The 22,046-nt window shown below is 57.3% G+C and overlaps 1 protein-coding gene across 1 annotated transcript in view; it reads left to right on the top strand.

Moving 5' to 3' along the window:
- Positions 1-22,046, top strand: part of Igsf3 (immunoglobulin superfamily member 3) — a 60,663-nt gene that overhangs the window by 18,301 nt on the left and 20,316 nt on the right. Inside the window, exons 2-3 of the mRNA XM_042692302.1 lie at positions 18,585-18,962; positions 20,882-21,292. Coding sequence (XP_042548236.1) covers positions 18,585-18,962; positions 20,882-21,292 — 789 coding nt within the window. The remainder of the gene's footprint in view (positions 1-18,584; positions 18,963-20,881; positions 21,293-22,046) is intronic.

Below are 22,046 nucleotides of genomic sequence, written 5' to 3' on the forward strand. Positions count from 1 at the left end.
CTCCCTGTGTGCACTGTGCTCCCTCCCTGTGTGCTCTGTGCTCCCTCCCTGTGTGCACCTGCTCCCTCCCTGTGTGCTCTGTGCTCCCTCCCTGTGTGCTCTGTGCTCCCTCCCTGTGTGCACTGTGCTCCCTCCCTGTGTGCACCTGCTCCCTCCCTGTGTGCACTGTGCTCCCTCCCTGTGTGCTCTGTGCTCCCTCCCTGTGTGCACCTGCTCCCTCCCTGTGTGCTCTGTGCCCCCTCCCTGTGTGCGCCGTGCTCCCTCCCTGTGTGCACTGTGCTCCCTCCCTGTGTGCACTGTGCTCCCTCCCTGTGTGCACCGTGCTCCCTCCCTGTGTGCTCTGTGCTCCCTCCCTGTGTGCACTGTGCTCCCTCCCTGTGTGCACCGTGCTCCCTCCCTGTGTGCTCTGTGCTCCCTCCCTGTGTGCTCTGTGCTCCCTCCCTGTGTGCACTGTGCTCCCTCCCTGTGTGCACTGTGCTCCCTCCCTGTGTGCACTGTGCTCCCTCCCTGTGTGCACTGTGCTCCCTCCCTGTGTGCACTGTGCTCCCTCCCTGTGTGCACTGTGCTCCCTCCCTGTGTGCACTGTGCCCCCTCCCTGTGTGCACTGTGCCCCCTCCCTGTGTGCACCTGCTCCCTCCCTGTGTGCACCTGCTCCCTCCCTGTGTGCTCTGTGCTCCCTCCCTGTGTGCGCTGTGCTCCCTCCCTGTGTGCACCTGCTCCCTCCCTGTGTGCTCTGTGCCCCCTCCCTGTGTGCACTGTGCTCCCTCCCTGTGTGCACTGTGCTCCCTCCCTGTGTGCACTGTGCTCCCTCCCTGTGTGCACTGTGCTCCCTCCCTGTGTGCACTGTGCTCCCTCCCTGTGTGCACTGTGCTCCCTCCCTGTGTGCACTGTGCTCTCTCCCTGTGTGCACTGTGCTCCCTCCCTGTGTGCACTGTGCTCCCTCCCTGTGTGCGCTGTGCCCCCTCCCTGTGTGCGCTGTGCCCCCTCCCTGTGTGCACTGTGCCCCCTCCCTGTGTGCACTGTGCTCTCTCCCTGTGTGCACTGTGTTCCCTCCCTGTGTGCACTGTGCTCCCTCCCTGTGTGCTCTGTGCCCCCTCCCTGAGTGCTCTGTGCTCCCTCCCTGTGTGCACTGTGCTCCCTCCCTGTGTGCACCTGCTCCCTCCCTGTGTGCACTGTGCTCCCTCCCTGTGTGCTCTGTGCCCCCTCCCTGTGTGCTCTGTGCTCCCTCCCTGTGTGCACTGTGCTCCCTCCCTGTGTGCTCTGTGCCCCCTCCCTGTGTGCTCTGTGTTCCCTCCCTGTGTGCTCTGTGCTCCCTCCCTGTGTGCACTGTGCTCCCTCCCTGTGTGCACTGTGCTCCCTCCCTGTGTGCACCTGCTCCCTCCCTGTGTGCACTGTGCTCCCTCCCTGTGTGCACTGTGCTCCCTCCCTGTGTGCACCTGCTCCCTCCCTGTGTGCACTGTGCTCCCTCCCTGTGTGCACTGTGCTCTCTCCCTGTGTGCACCTGCTCCCTCCCTGTGTGCACTGTGCTCCCTCCCTGTGTGCACTGTGCCCCCTCCCTGTGTGCACTGTGCTCCCTCCCTGTGTGCACCTGCTCCCTCCCTGTGTGCACTGTGCTCCCTCCCTGTGTGCTCTGTGCTCCCTCCCTGTGTGCACTGTGCTCCCTCCCTGTGTGCACTGTGCTCCCTCCCTGTGTGCACCTGCTCCCTCCCTGTGTGCTCTGTGCTCCCTCCCTGTGTGCTCTGTGCTCCCTCCCTGTGTGCTCTGTGCCCCCTCCCTGTGTGCACTGTGCTCCCTCCCTGTGTGCACCTGCTCCCTCCCTGTGTGCACTGTGCTCCCTCCCTGTGTGCACTGTGCTCCCTCCCTCTGTGCTCTGTGCTCCCTCCCTGTGTGCTCTGTGCTCCCTCCCTGTGTGCTCTGTGCTCCCTCCCTGTGTGCACTGTGCTCCCTCCCTGTGTGCACCTGCTCCCTCCCTGTGTGCACCTGCTCCCTCCCTGTGTGCGCTGTGCTCCCTCCCTGTGTGCGCTGTGCTCTCTCCCTGTGTGCACTGTGCTCCCTCCCTGTGTGCACTGTGCTCCCTCCCTGTGTGCACTGTGCTCCCTCCCTGTGTGCGCTGTGCTCCCTCCCTGTGTGCACCTGCTCCCTCCCTGTGTGCTCTGTGCTCCCTCCCTGTGTGCTCTGTGCTCCCTCCCTGTGTGCTCTGTGCTCCCTCCCTGTGTGCTCTGTGCTCCCTCCCTGTGTGCACTGTGCTCCCTCCCTGTGTGCACTGTGCTCCCTCCCTGTGTGCTCTGTGCTCCCTCCCTGTGTGCTCTGTGCTCCCTCCCTGTGTGCTCTGTGCTCCCTCCCTGTGTGCACTGTGCTCCCTCCCTGTGTGCACCTGCTCCCTCCCTGTGTGCTCTGTGCTCCCTCCCTGTGTGCACTGTGCTCCCTCCCTGTGTGCACTGTGCTCTCTCCCTGTGTGCACTGAGCTCCCTCCCTGTGTACACTGTGCTCTCTCCCTGTGTGCTCTGTGCTCCCTCCCTGTGTGCTCTGTGCTCCCTCCCTGTGTGCACTGTGCTCCCTCCCTGTGTGCACTGTGCTCCCTCCCTGTGTACACTGTGCTCCCTCCCTGTGTGCTCTGTGCTCCCTCCCTGTGTGCTCTGTGCTCCCTCCCTGTGTGCTCTGTGCTCCCTCCCTGTGTGCACTGTGCTCCCTCCCTGTGTGCACTGTGCTCCCTCCCTGTGTACACTGTGCTCCCTCCCTGTGTGCTCTGTGCTCCCTCCCTGTGTGCTCTGTGCTCCCTCCCTGTGTGCACTGTGCTCCCTCCCTGTGTGCACTGTGCTCCCTCCCTGTGTACACTGTGCTCCCTCCCTGTGTGCTCTGTGCTCCCTCCCTGTGTGCTCTGTGCTCCCTCCCTGTGTGCTCTGTGCTCCCTCCCTGTGTGCACTGTGCTCCCTCCCTGTGTGCACTGTGCTCCCTCCCTGTGTGCACTGTGCTCCCTCCGTGTGTGCACTGTGCTCCCTCCCTGTGTGCGCTGTGCTCCCTCCCTGTGTGCTCTGTGCTCCCTCCCTGTGTGCTCTGTGCTCCCTCCCTGTGTGCGCTGTGCTCCCTCCCTGTGTGCTCTGTGCTCCCTCCCTGTGTGCACTGTGCTCCCTCCCTGTGTGCACTGTGCTCCCTCCCTGTGTGCGCTGTGCTCCCTCCCTGTGTGCTCTGTGCTCCCTCCCTGTGTGCTCTGTGCTCCCTCCCTGTGTGCGCTGTGCTCCCTCCCTGTGTGCTCTGTGCTCCCTCCCTGTGTGCGCTGTGCTCCCTCCCTGTGTGCTCTGTGCTCCCTCCCTGTGTGCTCTGTGCTCCCTCCCTGTGTGCACTGTGCTCCCTCCCTGTGTGCACTGTGCTCCCTCCCTGTGTGCTCTGTGCTCCCTCCCTGTGTGCACTGTGCTCCCTCCCTGTGTGCACCTGCTCCCTCCCTGTGTGCACTGTGCTCCCTCCCTGTGTGCACTGTGCTCCCTCCCTGTGTGCACCTGCTCTCTCCCTGTGTGCACTGTGCTCCCTCCCTGTGTGCACTGTGCTCCCTCCCTGTGTGCTCTGTGCTCCCTCCCTGTGTGCGCTGTGCTCCCTCCCTGTGTGCTCTGTGCTCCCTCCCTGTGTGCGCTGTGCTCCCTCCCTGTGTGCTCTGTGCCCCCTCCCTGTGTGCTCTGTGCTCCCTCCCTGTGTGCACTGTGCTCCCTCCCTGTGTGCACCTGCTCCCTCCCTGTGTGCTCTGTGCCCCCTCCCTGTGTGCACTGTGCTCCCTCCCTGTGTGCTCTGTGCTCCCTCCCTGTGTGCACTGTGCTCCCTCCCTGTGTACACTGTGCTCCCTCCCTGTGTGCTCTGTGCTCCCTCCCTGTGTGCTCTGTGCTCCCTCCCTGTGTGCGCTGTGCTCCCTCCCTGTGTGCTCTGTGCTCCCTCCCTGTGTGCGCTGTGCTCCCTCCCTGTGTGCGCTGTGCTCCCTCCCTGTGTGCACCTGCTCCCTCCCTGTGTGCACTGTGCTCCCTCCCTGTGTGCACCTGCTCCCTCCCTGTGTGCACTGTGCTCCCTCCCTGTGTGCACTGTGCCCCCTCCCTGTGTGCTCTGTGCTCCCTCCCTGTGTGCACTGTGCTCCCTCCCTGTGTGCTCTGTGCTCCCTCCCTGTGTGCACCTGCTCCCTCCCTGTGTGCTCTGTGCCCCCTCCCTGTGTGCTCTGTGCTCCCTCCCTGTGTGCACTGTGCTCCCTCCCTGTGTGCACCTGCTCCCTCCCTGTGTGCTCTGTGCCCCCTCCCTGTGTGCACTGTGCTCCCTCCCTGTGTGCTCTGTGCTCCCTCCCTGTGTGCACTGTGCTCCCTCCCTGTGTACACTGTGCTCCCTCCCTGTGTGCTCTGTGCTCCCTCCCTGTGTGCTCTGTGCTCCCTCCCTGTGTGCACTGTGCTCCCTCCCTGTGTGCACCGTGCTCCCTCCCTGTGTGCACTGTGCTCCCTCCCTGTGTGCACTGTGCTCCCTCCCTGTGTGCACTGTGCTCCCTCCCTGTGTGCTCTGTGCTCCCTCCCTGTGTGCACTGTGCCCCCTCCCTGTGTGCACTGTGCTCCCTCCCTGTGTGCACTGTGCTCTCTCCCTGTGTGCACTGTGCTCCCTCCCTGTGTGCTCTGTGCTCCCTCCCTGTGTGCTCTGTGCCCCCTCCCTGTGTGCTCTGTGCTCCCTCCCTGTGTGCACTGTGCTCCCTCCCTGTGTGCACTGTGCTCCCTCCCTGTGTGCACCTGCTCCCTCCCTGTGTGCACTGTGCTCCCTCCCTGTGTGCACTGTGCTCCCTCCCTGTGTGCACTGTGCTCCCTCCCTGTGTGCACTGTGCTCTCTCCCTGTGTGCACTGTGCTCCCTCCCTGTGTGCTCTGTGCTCCCTCCCTGTGTGCACTGTGCTCCCTCCCTGTGTGCACTGTGCTCCCTCCCTGTGTGCTCTGTGCTCCCTCCCTGTGTGCACTGTGCTCCCTCCCTGTGTGCACTGTGCTCCCTCCCTGTGTGCACCTGCTCCCTCCCTGTGTGCTCTGTGCCCCCTCCCTGTGTGCACTGTGCTCCCTCCCTGTGTGCTCTGTGCTCCCTCCCTGTGTGCACTGTGATCCCTCCCTGTGTACACTGTGCTCCCTCCCTGTGTGCTCTGTGCTCCCTCCTTGTGTGCTCTGTGCTCCCTCCCTGTGTGCACTGTGCTCCCTCCCTGTGTGCACCGTGCTCCCTCCCTGTGTGCACTGTGCTCCCTCCCTGTGTGCACTGTGCTCCCTCCCTGTGTGCGCTGTGCTCCCTCCCTGTGTGTGCTGTGCTCTCTCCCTGTGTGCTCTGTGCTCCCTCCCTGTGTGCACCTGCTCCCTCCCTGTGTGCACTGTGCTCCCTCCCTGTGTGCTCTGTGCTCCCTCCCTGTGTGCTCTGTGCTCCCTCCCTGTGTGCACTGTGCTCCCTCCCTGTGTGCACTGTGCTCCCTCCCTGTGTGCGCTGTGCTCCCTCCCTGTGTGCGCTGTGCTCCCTCCCTGTGTACACTGTGCTCCCTCCCTGTGTGCACTGTGCTCCCTCCCTGTGTGCACTGTGCTCCCTCGCTGTGTGCACCTGCTCCCTCCCTGTGTGCACCTGCTCCCTCCCTGTGTGCTCTGTGCTCCCTCCCTGTGTGCGCTGTGCTCCCTCCCTGTGTGCACTGTGCTCCCTCCCTGTGTGCACCTGCTCCCTCCCTGTGTGCACTGTGTTCCCTCCCTGTGTGCACTGTGCTCCCTCCCTGTGTGCACTGTGCTCCCTCCCTGTGTGCACCTGCTCCCTCCCTGTGTGCACTGTGCTCCCTCCCTGTGTGCACCGTGCTCCCTCCCTGTGTGCACTGTGCTCCCTCGCTGTGTGCACCTGCTCCCTCCCTGTGTACACTGTGCTCCCTCCCTGTGTGCTCTGTGCTCCCTCCCTGTGTGCACTGTGCTCCCTCCCTGTGTGCACTGTGCTCCCTCCCTGTGTGCACCTGCTCCCTCCCTGTGTGCACTGTGCTCCCTCCCTGTGTGCACTGTGTTCCCTCCCTGTGTGCACTGTGCTCCCTCCCTGTGTGCACCTGCTCCCTCCCTGTGTGCTCTGTGCTCCCTCCCTGTGTGCTCTGTGCTCCCTCCCTGTGTGCACTGTGCTCCCTCCCTGTGTGCACTGTGCTCCCTCCCTGTGTGCACTGTGCTCCCTCCCTGTGTGCACTGTGCTCCCTCGCTGTGTGCACTGTGCTCCCTCCCTGTGTGCACTGTGCTCCCTCCCTGTGTGCACCTGCTCCCTCCCTGTGTGCACCGTGCTCCCTCCCTGTGTGCACCTGCTCCCTCCCTGTGTGCACTGTGCTCCCTCCCTGTGTGCACTGTGCTCCCTCCCTGTGTGCACCTGCTCCCTCCCTGTGTGCACTGTGCTCCCTCCCTGTGTGCACCTGCTCCCTCCCTGTGTGCTCTGTGCTCCCTCCCTGTGTGCTCTGTGCTCCCTCCCTGTGTGCACTGTGCTCCCTCCCTGTGTGCACTGTGCTCCCTCCCTGTGTGCACTGTGCTCCCTCGCTGTGTGCACTGTGCTCCCTCCCTGTGTTCACTGTGCTCCCTCCCTGTGTGCACCTGTTCCCTCCCTGTGTGCACTGTGCTCCCTCCCTGTGTACACCTGTTCCCTCCCTGTGTGCACTGTGCTCCCTCCCTGTGTGCTCTGTGCCCCCTCCCTGTGTGCACTGTGCTCCCTCCCTGTGTGCACTGTGCCCCCTCCCTGTGTGCACTGTGCTCCCTCCCTGTGTGCACTGTGTTCCCTCCCTGTGTGCGCTGTGCTCCCTCCCTGTGTGCACTGTGCTCCCTCCCTGTGTGCACTGTGCTCCCTCCCTGTGTGCACTGTTCCCTCCCTGTGTGCACTGTGCTCCCTCCCTGTGTGCTCTGTGCTCCCTCCCTGTGTGCACTGTGCCCCCTCCCTGTGTGCGCTGTGCTCCCTCCCTGTGTGCACTGTGCTCCCTCCCTGTGTGCGCTGTGCTCCCTCCCTGTGTGCACTGTGCTCCCTCGCTGTGTGCACTGTGCTCCCTCCCTGTGTGCACTGTGCTCCCTCCCTGTGTGCACTGTGCTCCCTCCCTGTGTGCACTGTGCTCCCTCCCTGTGTGCACTGTGCTCCCTCCCTGTGTGCACCTGCTCCCTCCCTGTGTGCACTGTGCTCCCTCCCTGTGTGCACTGTGCTCCCTCCCTGTGTGCTCTGTGCTCCCTCCCTGTGTGCACTGTGCTCCCTCCCTGTGTGCACTGTGCTCCCTCCCTGTGTGCACTGTGCTCCCTCCCTGTGTGCACCTGCTCCCTCCCTGTGTGCACTGTGCTCCCTCCCTGTGTGCACTGTGCTCCCTCCCTGTGTGCTCTGTGCTCCCTCCCTGTGTGCTCTGTGCTCCCTCCCTGTGTGCACTGTGCTCCCTCCCTGTGTGCACTGTGCTCCCTCCCTGTGTGCACCTGCTCCCTCCCTGTGTGCACTGTGCTCCCTCCCTGTGTGCACTGTGCTCCCTCCCTGTGTGCTCTGTGCTCCCTCCCTGTGTGCACTGTGCTCCCTCCCTGTGTGCACTGTGCTCCCTCCCTGTGTGCACCTGCTCCCTCCCTGTGTGCACTGTGCTCCCTCCCTGTGTGCACCTGTTCCCTCCCTGTGTGCACTGTGCTCCCTCCCTGTGTACACCTGTTCCCTCCCTGTGTGCACTGTGCTCCCTCCCTGTGTGCACTGTGCTCCCTCCCTGTGTGCACTGTGCCCCCTCCCTGTGTGCACTGTGCTCCCTCCCTGTGTGCACTGTGCTCCCTCCCTGTGTACACTGTGCTCCCTCCCTGTGTGCACTGTGCTCCCTCCCTGTGTACACTGTGCTCCCTCCCTGTGTGCACTGTGCTCCCTCCCTGTGTACACTGTGCTCCCTCCCTGTGTGCACTGTGCTCCCTCCCTGTGTGCTCTGTGCTCCCTCCCTGTGTGCTCTGTGTTCCCTCCCTGTGTGCGCTGTGCTCCCTCCCTGTGTGCACTGTGCTCCCTCCCTGTGTGCACCTGCTCCCTCCCTGTGTGCACTGTGCTCCCTCCCTGTGTGCGCTGTGCTCCCTCCCTGTGTGCACTGTGCCCCCTCCCTGTGTGCACTGTGCTCCCTCCCTGTGTGCACTGTGCTCCCTCCCTGTGTGCACCTGTTCCCTCCCTGTGTGCACTGTGCTCCCTCCCTGTGTACACCTGTTCCCTCCCTGTGTGCACTGTGCTCCCTCCCTGTGTGCACTGTGCTCCCTCCCTGTGTACACCTGTTCCCTCCCTGTGTGCACTGTGCTCCCTCCCTGTGTACACCTGTTCCCTCCCTGTGTGCACTGTGCTCCCTCCCTGTGTGCTCTGTGCTCCCTCCCTGTGTGCGCTGTGCTCCCTCCCTGTGTGCACTGTGCTCCCTCCCTGTGTGCACTGTGCCCCCTCCCTGTGTGCACCTCCTCCCTCCCTGTGTGCACTGTGCTCCCTCCCTGTGTGCACTGTGCTCCCTCCCTGTGTGCACTGTGCTCCCTCCCTGTGTGCTCTGTGTTCCCTCCCTGTGTGCTCTGTGCTCCCTCCCTGTGTGCACTGTGCTCCCTCCCTGTGTGCACTGTGCTCCCTCCCTGTGTGCACTGTGCTCCCTCCCTGTGTGCTCTGTGCTCCCTCCCTGTGTGCACTGTGCTCCCTCCCTGTGTGCTCTGTGCTCCCTCCCTGTGTGCACTGTGCTCCCTCCCTGTGTGCACTGTGCTCCCTCCCTGTGTGCACTGTGCTCCCTCCCTGTGAGCACTGTGCTCCCTCCCTGTGTGCACTGTGCTCTCTCCAGCATCTCCTGTGTCAGACGTCCTCCCCTCACACCTGGCAGCCCTCAGTTCCGACCTGCCCCCTTCCTCTCACTCCTGCTGTCTAATGTGCACCCCTCTACCCCCAAGGTCCTCGTTCAGCGCATCCTTGGCCAGTGGTCCTTGCCCCACCCTGAGCTGCCCACTTCCCACTACTTTTTGGGGAGGTTGGTTGTGGGGCTTGAACTCTGGGCCTGGGCGCTGTCCCTCAGCTCTTCAGCTCAAGGTGAGCGCTCTACCACTTGAGCCACAGCTCCACTTCCGGTTTTCTGAGTGGTTTATTTGTGATAAGAGTCTCACGAACTTTTTTGCCCAAGCTGGCTTTGAACCACAATCCTCAGATCTCAGTCTCCTGAGTAGGATGACGGTGGCGTGAGCCACCGGCGCCTGGCTTCCCACTGCTTTCTCTTGGTCTTCCTCTGTCCCTGTCACCCAGCCCCCATGGGGCTTGCCTCCCTGGCTCCCTCCACTGGAAGCAGCTAGGTCTCCTAGTTAGAACCTGGTATGCCAGTTGTCTAGCTGCTCGGTAGGTTGAAACAGGAAGACTGCAGTTCAAAGCCAACTCAGGCAGACAAATCTGAGAGAGTCTGATCTCCCAGTAGCCAGCAGAAAGCCTCAAGTAGAGGTATGGCTCAAGTGGTAAAGCAGCAGCTCTGAGCAGAAAAAGCCAAGTGAGAGGACAAGGTCCTGAGTTCATGTCCCAGTATCGGCACAAACCAACCAACCAAAGATGGCATCTCAGATCTTAGCCTGAGGTTGGAAGTCACTTGGAGTTGAAGAATCTGAGGTGGGTCTGCCGCCAGCAGGCAGAGGCTCTGAGCTCTCTCGGCTTAATTTTCAGAGCCACGTCCTGACATCTTAGATGAGGCAGGCCCTGCATGGGGATCAGATGCAGTGGTGCCGTTCAGGTCCCGGCCTTGGCTCTGTGGCAGTCAGCCTGCTAGTACCCAGACTTCTGTCTCCTGGGATTTCTCGGCCCATCTGTCCCTGCAGCACCTCCTCTCCACTCAGTAGAGGGGAGGTGGTGTTAGGAGGCTCAGAAGGGATCAACTGGAATTGAACGTTTAATAACTTGGAAAGGGAAAGAAGTCGTTTTAAGGACTAAAACAGCTTAAAAAGTAAAGAGGTCAGACCTGTCCAGCTAGGCCCCGAGCAGGTGGAGGCTGGAGGAGAGGGTACAGTCACACTGACCCTCCGTGCCCCAGGGCACCGGCTGCTTCCTTCTCAGCAGTTGCTACTGCACATCTGTCCCCTATGGGCCACACGCCCTGTCCTGTCCCTCCTGGTGCCTCAGAGGTCTTCCTGCTGACCTGCTGTGGACACTGCCAGACAGAAGATTTTATTGATGCTAAGAAAGTCCTCACAAGTAGAAGCATATGGGGTTTTTTTTTTGGTTGGTCATGGGGCTTGAACTCTGGGCCTGAGTGCTGTCCCTGTCCCTCAGCTCTTCAGCATAAGGCTAGTGCTCTACCACTTGAGCTACAGCGCCACTTCCGGTTTTCTGGTGGTTCTTTGGAGATGAGTCTCATGGACTTTCCTGCCAGGGCTGGTTTTGAACTGTGAGCCTCAGATCTCAGCCTCCTGAGTAGCTAGGATTATAGGCCTAAGCCCTGGCGCCCGGCTTGGGAAAGGGAATGTTTTTATTTACAAAAATGTTTTTAACCTTGCCACTTCTTAAAATTCTTTTGCAGTACGGGGGCTAGAACTTGGGTCTCATGCTTGCTATGCACACACTATACACTTGAGAGTCACATCCTAGGACTTTTTGCTTCAGTTTTGTTATTGGATAGTCTCATACTTTTTCCCAATATGGCCTTGGACTGTGATCCTCTGTGTCCACCGTCCATGTGGCTAGGACCACAGATGTGTAAAACTATGTCTGGTTTATTATTGAGATTGGAGTCCTGCTAACTTTCTTTCCCAGCTGGCTGGAATGTACTGTGGCTTGAACTCAGGACTTCATGCTCTCACTTGACCTCGTCTCCTCAAGGCTGGCACTCTACCGCTTGAGCCACTTCTGGCTTTTTATTGGTTAATTGAAGTTAAGTGTTTTATGGACTTAGTACTGCACTGTTTGGCTCTGAACTGTGACCCTCAGATCTTAGCCTCCTGAGTAGCCAGGATTTCTAGTATGAGCTACCAGAACATGTCTTCTCTGATTTTTTTTTTTTTTTTGGTGGGGGCAGTGGTGGGGGTTGGTTGTGGGGTTTGAACTCCGGACCTGGGCACTGTCTCTAAGCTTTTGTGCTCAAGGCTAGCACTCTACCACTTTGAGTCACAGCTCCACTTTTGTTTGTTTGATGGTTAATTGGAGATAAGAGTCTCACAGACTTTCCTGCCCAGGCTGGCTTTGAACCAGGATTGTCAGATCTCAGCCTCCTAAGTAACTTAGATGACAGGTGTGAGCCACCAGCACCCTGCTCTTCTGATTTTTAATGGCTATGTAACAATTATTATAATGTCTTTTGCCTTCTTCCTTTCCTCCCTCCCTCCATTTGTGTTTTTGAGGTTTAGTAGTCCCAGCTGGCTTTGCATCCCCAGTCCTCCTGCCTTGGCCTTCAGAGGGCTGGCTTTTCATCTGCACACCCAGCTGATGCACTCTTTCTTGGCTTGGTGCATGGGGGGTGTAGTTTTGGCGAAGGCCATTAATGACGCTGCCCTCCCCCACCCATGCTCCCTCTGCTGCCCAGGTGGGCAGCATGTAGACTCAGCATGGAGGTGGCCTGTGCTCAGGAAGCCCCTGGCTGGGGAAGGGTGTCCGATGGAGCCTGCCTGCTTCCAGTGGAAACAAGGAGGGGTGGAGGCCCCAGGCTGGGCAGGGAGGGGCCACAGTGGGCAGAGACTAGAAGCCTGGCCTCCACCTGAACACCAGACTGGAAATCTGGGTTTAGAAATGAAGCTGGAAATAGCAGCAGAGAAGCTGGGGTGGGGGTGCTGGTTCTGACCAGGACCGAGGCCCCTTCCTGGAACCTGCGGTGCCCAGGATCCGGGAAGCCCAGGGGACTGACAGAGGCTGCCTGCCCACCCCATCTCCATCTCCGAGACAGGAAGGAGGCGGCGGTCAGGGTGATTACAGAGAAGCATTGACTGGCAAGTAATGCGATCCGCCTTTTAATTTCTTTCTCCTCTAGAAGCTGGAGGCAGAGCCTGGTGCTGCCTCCAACCAGAAGTCCCTCCAGGGCCTGGGGACCCAGCCTTTTCTGAAGAGAATTCAGGGAGACAGGTGGGAAGGGGCAGAACCAGGAGAGCAGGAAGCTGGTTTGGGGAGCTCTTCCTGGGGGTCAGATAGAAGAGGGGATAATGCCCTGATTGCTTTTGACTGATAGCTTTTGCTGGAACTCACTTCAAGCTTGTGGTAAAGAGAGATGCTAAGCCATGGATGTAAGTGTTTGTGGGCAGAGATGCTGAGGAGTTGGATACTTTCCGGTGAGGAGAAGAGAAGGGATGGATGAGGTGTGTGAAAAGAGAAGGGCTTATTACAGAAAAGAGAGAGAAAGGGAGGGAGAAAGGAAGGGAAGGAACATATCCACTGGGATAATCCTATGTTGGAAATCCTATAAAAGAAAAAACTAGGACTTTATCTGGTCAAAAACATCAAGGAGGCTGGGTGCCTGCTCACGCCTATAATCCCAGCTATTCAGGAAACTAAGATTTGAGGATCACGGTTCAAAGCCAGTCCAGGCAGCAAAGTCTGTGCGACTCCTATCTCCAATTAACCACCAAAAAAAGCCAGAAGCTTAAGGCTGGCACAAAAACCCAGGGACAGTGTCCAGCCCAGAGGGCAAGCCCCAGGACTCCAGGACCAGCAAGGACAGCCAGGGTGTGTATGGGTGAGAGCATTCATGTGCTTTCAGGATGGTGCTTGCATGGAGGCATGCACATTCAGCCCTGTGTACAGGAGGAAGCACCCTGTGTACAGGAGGCACAGTTGGAGGTGGGGCTGGCCCAGATATGCAGAACCCAGGGTCTGGGGTGGCGTGGGCCCGCAGCAGCACAGGTGCGGGAAGATAGAAGGGCAGTGCAGTACTCACACTTAAATAATTTAACAACCATTAATCATCTAAAGGCTGGCTCTATTTTAAGTTCCGCTGGAGATTCAGATACAAAAAAAGATTTGAAAAGATGAATGAATGGTATTTTTGCCTTTGGTCTGCACGCTGGGATCCTGGCGTTGCCCTTAAATACTAATTTGGTCTCCGTGGTCCCAATCGCACCTCCCCAGCGACCTCCAGACTGAAGATGGGTGAACTTGAACCTGACAGGTCTCCGAGCTCACCTCCAAGAACTGTTCCCAGACAAGGCGCTTGCTCCTATTAAAGTGCTCCCCTGGGACCTCTTCCACCAGAGCTGAGGTGGTCCATGTTGGCACACCCTTGCTAGTACAGGCCCATAGGGCCGCGCTCCTGCTGGCATGATCAAGCCCTCGATTCCTAGAGACCCAGCGCAATCCCAGTGTCCTGTGCGGCCCTGGGCCCTCGCCTCCACTGCCTCTGTGTCCCCTCCTGTGGTGTGCGAGTGAGTCGTTGGGAATATCAGCTTCGGGCGCTGGTGGCTCACGCCTGTAATCCTAGCTACTCAGGAGGCTGAGATCTGAGGATCGCAGTTCAAAGCCAGCCCGGGCAGGAAAGACCATGAGACTCCTTTCTCCAAAGAACCACCAGAAAACCAGAAGTGGCCCTGTAGCTCAAGTGGTGGAGCGCTAACCTTAAGCTGAAGAGCTGAGGGACAGCGTTCAGGGCCAGAGTTCAAGACCCATGACTGACCGAAAAAACGACTTAAACCACCAGCTGGTGCGCAGTAATCTCAGTACCTGTTATCCTAGCTACTCAAGAGGCTGAAATCTGAGGATCCAGGTTCCAAGGAAGCCTTGGCAGGAACGTCTGGGAGACTCATCTCCACTTGGAGCTCTGACTCAAGTGGTAGAGCACCAACCTGAGCAGAAGTCAAGGGAGAGGGTGAGGCTCCAGTCCTCAAAAAGCTTACATAGCAATCAGGCATTTTTATTTTTGGTCCATGCTCACCTTGGAGGACTGAAGGGAGTGGATGAAGCCCCAGCGTCTTCCTCCAGTCTTTTTTGTGGTTCTACAGAATAGGACGTTCTTGTCTCTTTTTATTGCCAAAGTCATTTGTGTATTGATTGCCAAGTTTTGTAGAGTATAGGGTACCTGAAGTGAAAGTTACTGTTTTTAAGAAGTGGACCAGCCGGGCGCCAGTGGCTCACACCTGTCATCCTAGCTACTCAAGAGGCTGAGATCTGAGGATCACAGTTCAAAGCCAATCTAGGCAGGAAAGTCTGTGAGACCCTTCTCTCCAATTCGTCACCCCCCAGACTACACTACACACAGTAGTGCTGTGGTTCAGAGTGGTAGAGCGCTAACCTAGGACAGAAAAGCTCAGGGACAGTGGCCAGGCTGTGAGTTCAAGCTCCAGGAGCAGCATAAAGAAAAAAGAAAGAAATGGGCCTTGCCAAGAGGAACCTTTGCGGTGTGCGGGTGGAGGGTCATGCAGCCAGAGGGGCCCTGCAGAGAAGGCAAGGACTGTGGAGGAGAAAGTTGATTCCTTTCTGTTCCCGGGAGCTGCCCCAGTTCTGGGATCAGAGTGGATTGCCCGGAGCAGGAAGGAGGTTAAGGAGCTTGTCCAGGACAGGTGAGTGGATGGATGTGTGTGTTAAAGCTAGCCCCCGGTTTGTTTGTCAAGGGCCCTTTAGAATCAGCTTCTGGCGGGATACGTTGTGTCAACTTCCTGCCCAGCTCTTTCGGGCCACTTAGCACTGTTGACTTTGGGATGGAGTGCACAGACCCCTCTGCTCACTGAGCGCTTAGTACCCACCCTGCTCCAGCCCACCAGGGCCAGGAGGACCCTACAGCGTTTGTGTGTGTGTTCATGCAAGCGCTGGTACTGGGGCTTGAACTTAGGTCCTCCTGCACTCAACTTTTTCACTCAAGGCTGATGTTCTACCACTTTAGCCACAGCCTCACTTCTGGCTTTTTGGTGGTTCATTGGAGAGAATAGTCTCACCGACTTTTCTGCCGAGACTGACTTTGAACTGTGATCCTCAGATCTCAGCCTCTGGGATGACAGCTGTGAGCCACCAGTGCTATGAAACATGGGGCCTGAACTCTGGGCCTGGGCACCGTCCCTCAGCTCTTCAGCTCAAGGCTAGGGCTCTACCACGAATTACAGTGCCACTTCTGGCTTTTTCTGCTTATGTGGTACTGAGGAATTCAACCAAGGCCTCATGCATGCAGGGCAAGCACTCTACCACTGAGCCACTTTCCCAGCCCCTGAAACTGTCTTGAAGTGAATGATTGTTGGGTCTCTAAAAGGGAGGAGCTTTCAAGTGTGGAGAATTAGAGGCCAGGCGTGTTCCCCTGAGGGCAGTCGGGGAGAGAGGGGTGTGGCAGGAGGGGAAACCACACATTCTTAGTACTGGTGCCTGGTGAATCCTCTGGGAAGCTGAGAATAGCCTTGCTGCTAAGGCTGTACCCCAGGGCACTTACATGGGAAGGGGCAGGCGGTTTTGTCTTCTAAGGCACCCCTCCCCCAGTGTCCTAAGGTTCCAATGAGGCCCAGGTTGAGAAGGAGCCGGGGTGTAGGGCACTCAACCACATCTCCCCCTTTGCCATGGGGCCAGCTGGTTGCTGCTCAGGATGGGTCACTGACTGCAGAGTGCCTAAATGTGCAGGCCAGGCTTCAGTGGTTTAAAAGTGGTTTCAGGAAAGCTGCAGCCATTGCGTTCAACAGTCACAATGTGTGTGTGTGTGTGTGTGTGTGTGTGTGTATGCATGCGTGTGCACGCTCGTACAAGTGTGTTCAAATTGTTATGGAAAATGCACACATCACACCAACTTTTTTTGTTGTTGTTGTTGGTCATAGGGCTTGAACTCTGGTCCTGGGCACTGTCCCTGAGCTCTTCAGCTCAAGGCGAGCGCTACTTGAGGCACAGCGCCATGCCACTTCTGGTTTTCTGAGTGGTTAATCGGAGATAAGAATCTCATGGACTTTCCTGCCTGGGCTGGCTTTGAACCGTGATCCTCAGATCTCAGCCTCGTGAGTAGATAGGATGACAGGTGTGAGCCATCATGCCCAGCCTACATCAACTTTTTAAAGTACTGAAAATTACCAGTGACTCATCTGCTCATGACTTCAAATACAGTAATGAGTCTGGGCCCCAGTGGCTCACACCTGTAATCCTAGCTACTCAGGAGGAGAATGAGATCCAGAGGATTGCATTTCAAGGCCAGCCTAGGCAGACAAATCCTTGAGAGGCCATCTCCAATTAAAAAACAAAAACAAAAAGCAAGGCCTAGGGGCCTGGGTGCCAGCCATGAACAGAAAAGCTAAGCAAGAGCTCAAGGCCTTGAGTTCAGAGCTCCATACCCCAGTGCACGTGTGTGCACGTGCATGTACACACACACACACACACCTCTATAGTAATGACTGTCCTTGCCTGACATAGCACTTTGCGGTCTGTATCTAGCTGTCTTTCTCTCTCTTTTCCCACCTCACATCCCCCCTTCCCCTCCTCTCTCCCTGCTCCTAGGGTACAGTTCTCAGTAGGGTTGGGGGAAGCTTCTTCAGGGTAGAATTCTGTGAGTGCTGGCAGAGGTGGAGCTGTTATCTTGCAGGGTAGATCTGCAGCTGCCAGGGCACCATGACCCCTGGGCTGGGCAGGGTAGGGCTGGTTAGGGCCTTGGCCAGGCGGGGTGAGGCTGGGCAGGGCCTGGCCTTAGTTTCTCTCTGGATTTGAAGCCTTGGCCTGTCTACTACAGGGATCCACCTGGGACAGGGTCTGCTGAGCAGCCCTTCTTTCAGGTCTGGAATGGAAGGCTTCCTGGGGTGGCTGGCTGCCTCCGAGCAGGGAGGCCAGGCCAGCGGACGAGTGAACATGTGCATTGTCAGGAGCTTACTAAACCGCCCTTTTGTGTGTTGTCTTTTTAAGTGTTAAAACTGTGATTGTAACTGTGATGTACAGCAGGATTAGTTACATAGTCAGATAAAGACTACACTTCTCTTTGGACAATGTTACCTCTTCCCTCGCTCTCCCCCAGTTTTCCCCTTACTTGTGGGTTTTTTTGTGTGTGCTAGTCTGGGACTTGAACTTGGTATCTGTGTGCTGTCCTTCAGCTTTTTTTTTTTGCTCAAGGCTGGCAGTCTACCACTTGGGCCACAGCTCTACTTCTGGTTTTTTACTGGTTAATTGGAGATAAGAGTCTCGCCATCTTTCCTGTCCAGGCTGGCTTTGAACCTCTATGCTCACATCTCAGCCCTCTGAATAGCTAGGATTACAGGTGAGCACCACAGGTGCCTGGCTTGAAATGTCCTAGGCCCGTCCCTGGCGGAGGCCTGTGGTCTGTGGATTGGAGCACAGAGGCTCTGGGGGACCAGCAGTGTTTCACTGAGGACTCATCTGTCCTGCACCTGAGTACCGAGGACACGGAGGGACGGAAGTGTCGCGTGACTTATCCCAGGTCACAGCTAGCAAGTGGCCGTGTCATCAGGTCTGCCATTTGTCAGCCAATCTGGTGCCCACCTCCCTCCTGCGGCTGGAGCCTGCCCCTCCCCACAGCTGTGCCAACTGCTGACAGGTCTCAGCCACCCCAGCAGTGGGGCTGCAGGAGTGTCCTCTTCCTATCTGGGAGTGGCTCCAGCTTGGTGTAGGTTGGGTGTGGGTTCCATTTCCATCACTGTAGGGAAATGCCTGGGGTGGGGCACTTGGTTTTTTAAAGTAGTTCTTTGAGGTACTAGGGTAGCGGCCGAGAGCCCCTGACTGCTGGTTCACAGATGGCTTCTGGTTCTGAGAGGGCTTGGGCCGTGTCACAGCACAGCGGGCAGTGACCACATCCCATGATGACACACATGGAGACCACAGAGTCACAGCCACGCACGCACCCCACAGCCTGGCCCCAGCGCCCGCCTCAGCTCGCAGTGCGCTCACCCCTCAGAGGTCCTGTCTTGGGCCACCGAGGCCTGAGTTCCCAGGGGACTCACACAAACCAGACGCAAGCCATAGCAGCCGCTCAGTCCACTCTTGCACGAGCCTTTGCTGTTCGGTCCAGGCTGGGGCCCCCTTAGCCCCTCTCATTCCTCTGGGGCTGTGCCAGTTACTGTGGCTACGACCTGGGGTTCTCCCCTGCCCCAGTTGGGGAGGGAGAAGGTTGAGGAATTCTCCTAGAGCAGGGGTTGTAGAGTGGGTAGGTTTGAAAACGAAGATAGCAACCCCCGAATAAGGGCCAGGCCCCTCTGGACACCTCTCTTCTTTTTTTTGGGGGGGGGGTCTGGTGGTGGGGCCTGAACTCTGAGCTTGGGCGCTGCTCAAGGTTAGCACTCTACCACTTGAACCACAGCACCACTTCCGGCTTTTCTCTTTTTGCTTATGTGGTGCTGAGGAATCGAACCCAGGGCCTCATACATGCAAGGCAAGTGCTCTACCACTGAGCCACCTTCCCAGCCCCCACACCTCTCTTCTTAATCACTATTTTTGTTTCTACTGTGTTTGTGCCAGGGATGCAGTTTTACCAAAAACTTTGTAAAGAGCAAGGAAAAGTAGAACTCAAACTCTGTGTGTGTTGGGGTGGGGGTGGGTCGTGGCAGGAGTGGTGGTGGTGACAGGTTCAATGAAATTAGCAAGAGTGAGAGGCTGACCACATTCCTGGGTCCTCAGATTCCCGTGCATGCAAATTAGAGACAGAGCCCCACCCCTGAGTGGTGTAATTAGCATTGACCAATCACTGTGGCCCCTGCTTCATGTCCTCTCCTCCGAGGCCTCACCCCTGTGTCTGTGCGGCCAGCAGGTGTGGTGTCGGCACAGAGGCAGGTGGCCGTGCAGGAGGGACCCCTGTACCGCACCGAGGGCTCCCACATCACCATCTGGTGCAACGTTAGTGGCTTCCAGGGCCCAGCCGAGCAGAACTTCCAGTGGTCCATCTACCTGCCATCGGCCCCGGAGCGCGAGGTGCAGATCGTCAGCACAGTGGACCCCTCCTTCCCCTATGCCATCTACACGCAGCGCGTCCGCGGCGGCAAGATCTTTGTGGAGAGGATCCAGGGCCACGCGGCATTGCTGCACATCACCGACCTCCAGGCCCGAGACGCAGGCGAATACGAGTGCCACACGCCCAACACGGACGAGCGCTACTTCGGGAGCTACAGCGCCAAGATGACCCTCGTGGGTGAGGCCTGCTCCCACTGTGCACCACACCCTGATTGTCTTACATAGTCATTTGATTACTTGATGTTTTACTTAATTTGTATTCTGTCATTTTCATTTTAGCTCTTTTTCATTTCATTCTATTCTATTCTTTGTATTCTAGTTTATTATTTTGTTTCAGTGCTGGGTCTTGAACTCAGGGCCTGGGTGCTGTCCCTGAGCTTTTGTACCCAAGCCTGGGGCTCTACCACTTGATCCACATCCCCATTTCTGGCTTTTTGTTGGTTCATTGGAGATAAGAGTCTCCTGGCCTTTTCCTGCCTGGCCTGGCTTCAAATCATGATCCTCAGATCTCAGCCTCATGAGCAGCTAGGATTACAGGCATGAGCCACTGGTACTGACTTGTCCTTTAGTTGATTGAATACTGTCCTTACTTATTTTTCCTTTCTCTAACTTGTGTTCTAACAGGAGGACATTCAGACCCAGTCCTGGGAGAAAACTCTCTCTAGACCTAGCTGAGGCTAAACTGCCTTCATCTGCCCCCCCGGGGGGGGGGGGGGGCAGGAGGAGGTGTTTCCTCTTCAGAACAGGGGAGGGTGGGGGTAAAATTCCAAGCCCAGGACCTGGAGGTAGAGGCTTCACCTGTCTGAATTGTCCTCACGTCGAGACTTCTCTCTACCAAGGACCACTTTGATGAGTTCTGTAAAAATTAACTTACTAAAAATAGAAGATGAAAAATGCAAAAAAAATTAGGATGATGATTTTTCTGTACCAAAAAAAATTTTTTTTTCAAATAGCCTCCATTCTGGGCATGATAGTACATGCTTATAATCCCAGCACTTAGTCAGAGGCAGGGGATCATGATTTGGGATGAGTAGGGAGAGCCTGTTTCAGAACAACAAAAGCTCCCCCAGGGCACTGCACTGTGGAAATAAATTGAGGGGTGAGGAGAAAAGTGGGGTGGGGAGAAGAAGAAATAGGATAGTGTGTGGAAATGTAAACTAAGGCTGGGCGTGGTGACACACTCCTGTAATCCTAGGTACTGAGGAGTGGGAAGGTCTTAGTTCAAGATCGGCACAGCAGTATTAGTGAAAGTGGAGCTCTAATGATAGAGCACTGACCTTGAGTGTATACAGCATACAGGCTCAGAGTTCAAGCCCTAGGACCAAAACACACGCACATATTCTCTCTCCCCCTCTCCCTCTCCCTCTCCCTCTCCCTCTCCCTCTCCCTCTCCCTCTCCCTCTCCCTCTCCCTCTCCCTCCCTCTCTCTCTCTCTCTCTCTCTCTCTCTCTCTCTCTCTCTCTCTCTCTCTCTCTCTCTCTCTCTCTCTCTCTCGGATTAGAGGTGTGGCTCAGGTGGTAAAGTTCCTGCCCAGCAAGCACAAAGCCCTGAGTTCAAACTCTTACAGTATAAGAAGAAGTCAGGCAGGCAGGCTAATACTAAAATTCCAAGCAGCCTCATACTACCTGCAGATTCCTCAGAAGGGAAGTTCAGGCTTCTCAGAGCAATATCATAATCAACAACAGATCTTACCAGGTGAGAAGAAAGCAATTTTCCCACTGGTGCATGGGGCGGTCCTTTGCTGTGCAAGAAATTCCCAAGTGCAGTCTGTGTTCAATCTGAGTATTATTAAAATGCCACAGACAGTAATTCCAATCCAGAGGTATGTCATATGCAGGCGTGGACATGTCACAATGAAACCTGAACTTTCATTGGATGGTAATATAAAAAAGTTACTAGCTGGACACCTGTGGTTCACGCCTGTTATCCCTAACTATTCAGCAGGCTGAGAGCTGAGGATCATGGTTCAAAGCCAGCCCAGGCAGGAGAGTCCATGAGCCTCTTATCTCTAGTGAACCAGCAAAAAGCTAGAAGTGGAGGTGTGGCTCGAGTGGTAGAGCGCCCTGTGACCATTGCTGTTGGTGTTGTGCATTGCAGTGATCCCAGATACCCTGCAGGCCACCGCCATGCCCCAGACCCTGCACCGGGTGGAGCAGGATGCCCTAGAGCTCAGCTGCGAGGTGGGCACAGACACAGAGCAGCATAGCCACGTGTCTGTGTCCTGGCTGCGGCAGAACGGAGGCGAGATGCCGGTGGAAGTCATCTCCCTGAGCCGGGACTTCGTGCTGCACTCCAGCAGCGACTATGCCCAGCGGCAGAGCCTGGGCGAGGTGCGGCTGGACAAGCTGGGGAGGACCACCTTCCGCCTCACCATCTTCCACCTGCAGCCCTCTGACCAGGGCGAGTTCTACTGCGAGGCTGCCCAGTGGATCCAGGACCCCGATGGCTCATGGTACGCCATGACCCGGAAGCGCTCCGAGGGTGCAGTGGTCAACGTCCAGCCTACCGGTGAGTCTCCGAGCCTCGTCCCTGGGGACACCAGGACAGTGTGAGCTTCCACCTTCCTGGTGGGTTCCTGCGGGCAGGGAGACAGAAGGGTGAGTAGGCATCGGGGCTGCTTCCTAGGCAGATCCTGGTGCTGGGCTTTCTTTTCCTTTACCTACACCACCTGTGTGTTTGATTAGACACATTCCTTTAAGAACTGGAGCTTGGCATCCGTGGCTCACGCCTGTAATCCTAGCTATGCAGGAAGCTGAGATCTGAGAATTACTGTTGGAGGCCAACCCAGGCAGATAAATCTGAGAGACTCTTAACTTCCAGTTAACCAGCAAAAGGCGAGAAGTGGAGATGTGGCTCAACTGGTAGAGCTCCAGCCTGGAGTGAAAGCCAAGTGAGAGTATGAGGCCCTGGGTTCAAGTCCCCATACTGCCCTTCCCAAAAAGAACTTGAAAGGGTTCACTGAAATTGTCTTATCTTGTGACTCTGGCCTGCTCTTCTGATCCTTTCCCTGGCTCGACCTTCCTCTCTGACCCTTTCCCTGGTTTGAACTCCCTCTCTGCTGAGGCCTAGGTTGATCAGGGAGGGAGGGCAGGGGAGGGGAGACTTCCAGGTTATAGTGGAGACAACTCCTGGTGAGCAGAGAAGCCGAGCTCCTGGTGTATTTGTTCTGCTTCTCTGTGGTCAGCGCAGCTCTGGGAGGAGCTGGGCAAGGCGCGGTCCCTGGACAGCTAATGGATGTGGGAACTTTCTTCCTACCAATGGC

Source organism: Dipodomys spectabilis, unplaced genomic scaffold (assembly GCF_019054845.1).
Source record: "Dipodomys spectabilis isolate Male_0828 unplaced genomic scaffold, ASM1905484v1 ptg000148l, whole genome shotgun sequence".
Lineage (NCBI taxonomy): Eukaryota > Metazoa > Chordata > Mammalia > Rodentia > Heteromyidae > Dipodomys > Dipodomys spectabilis.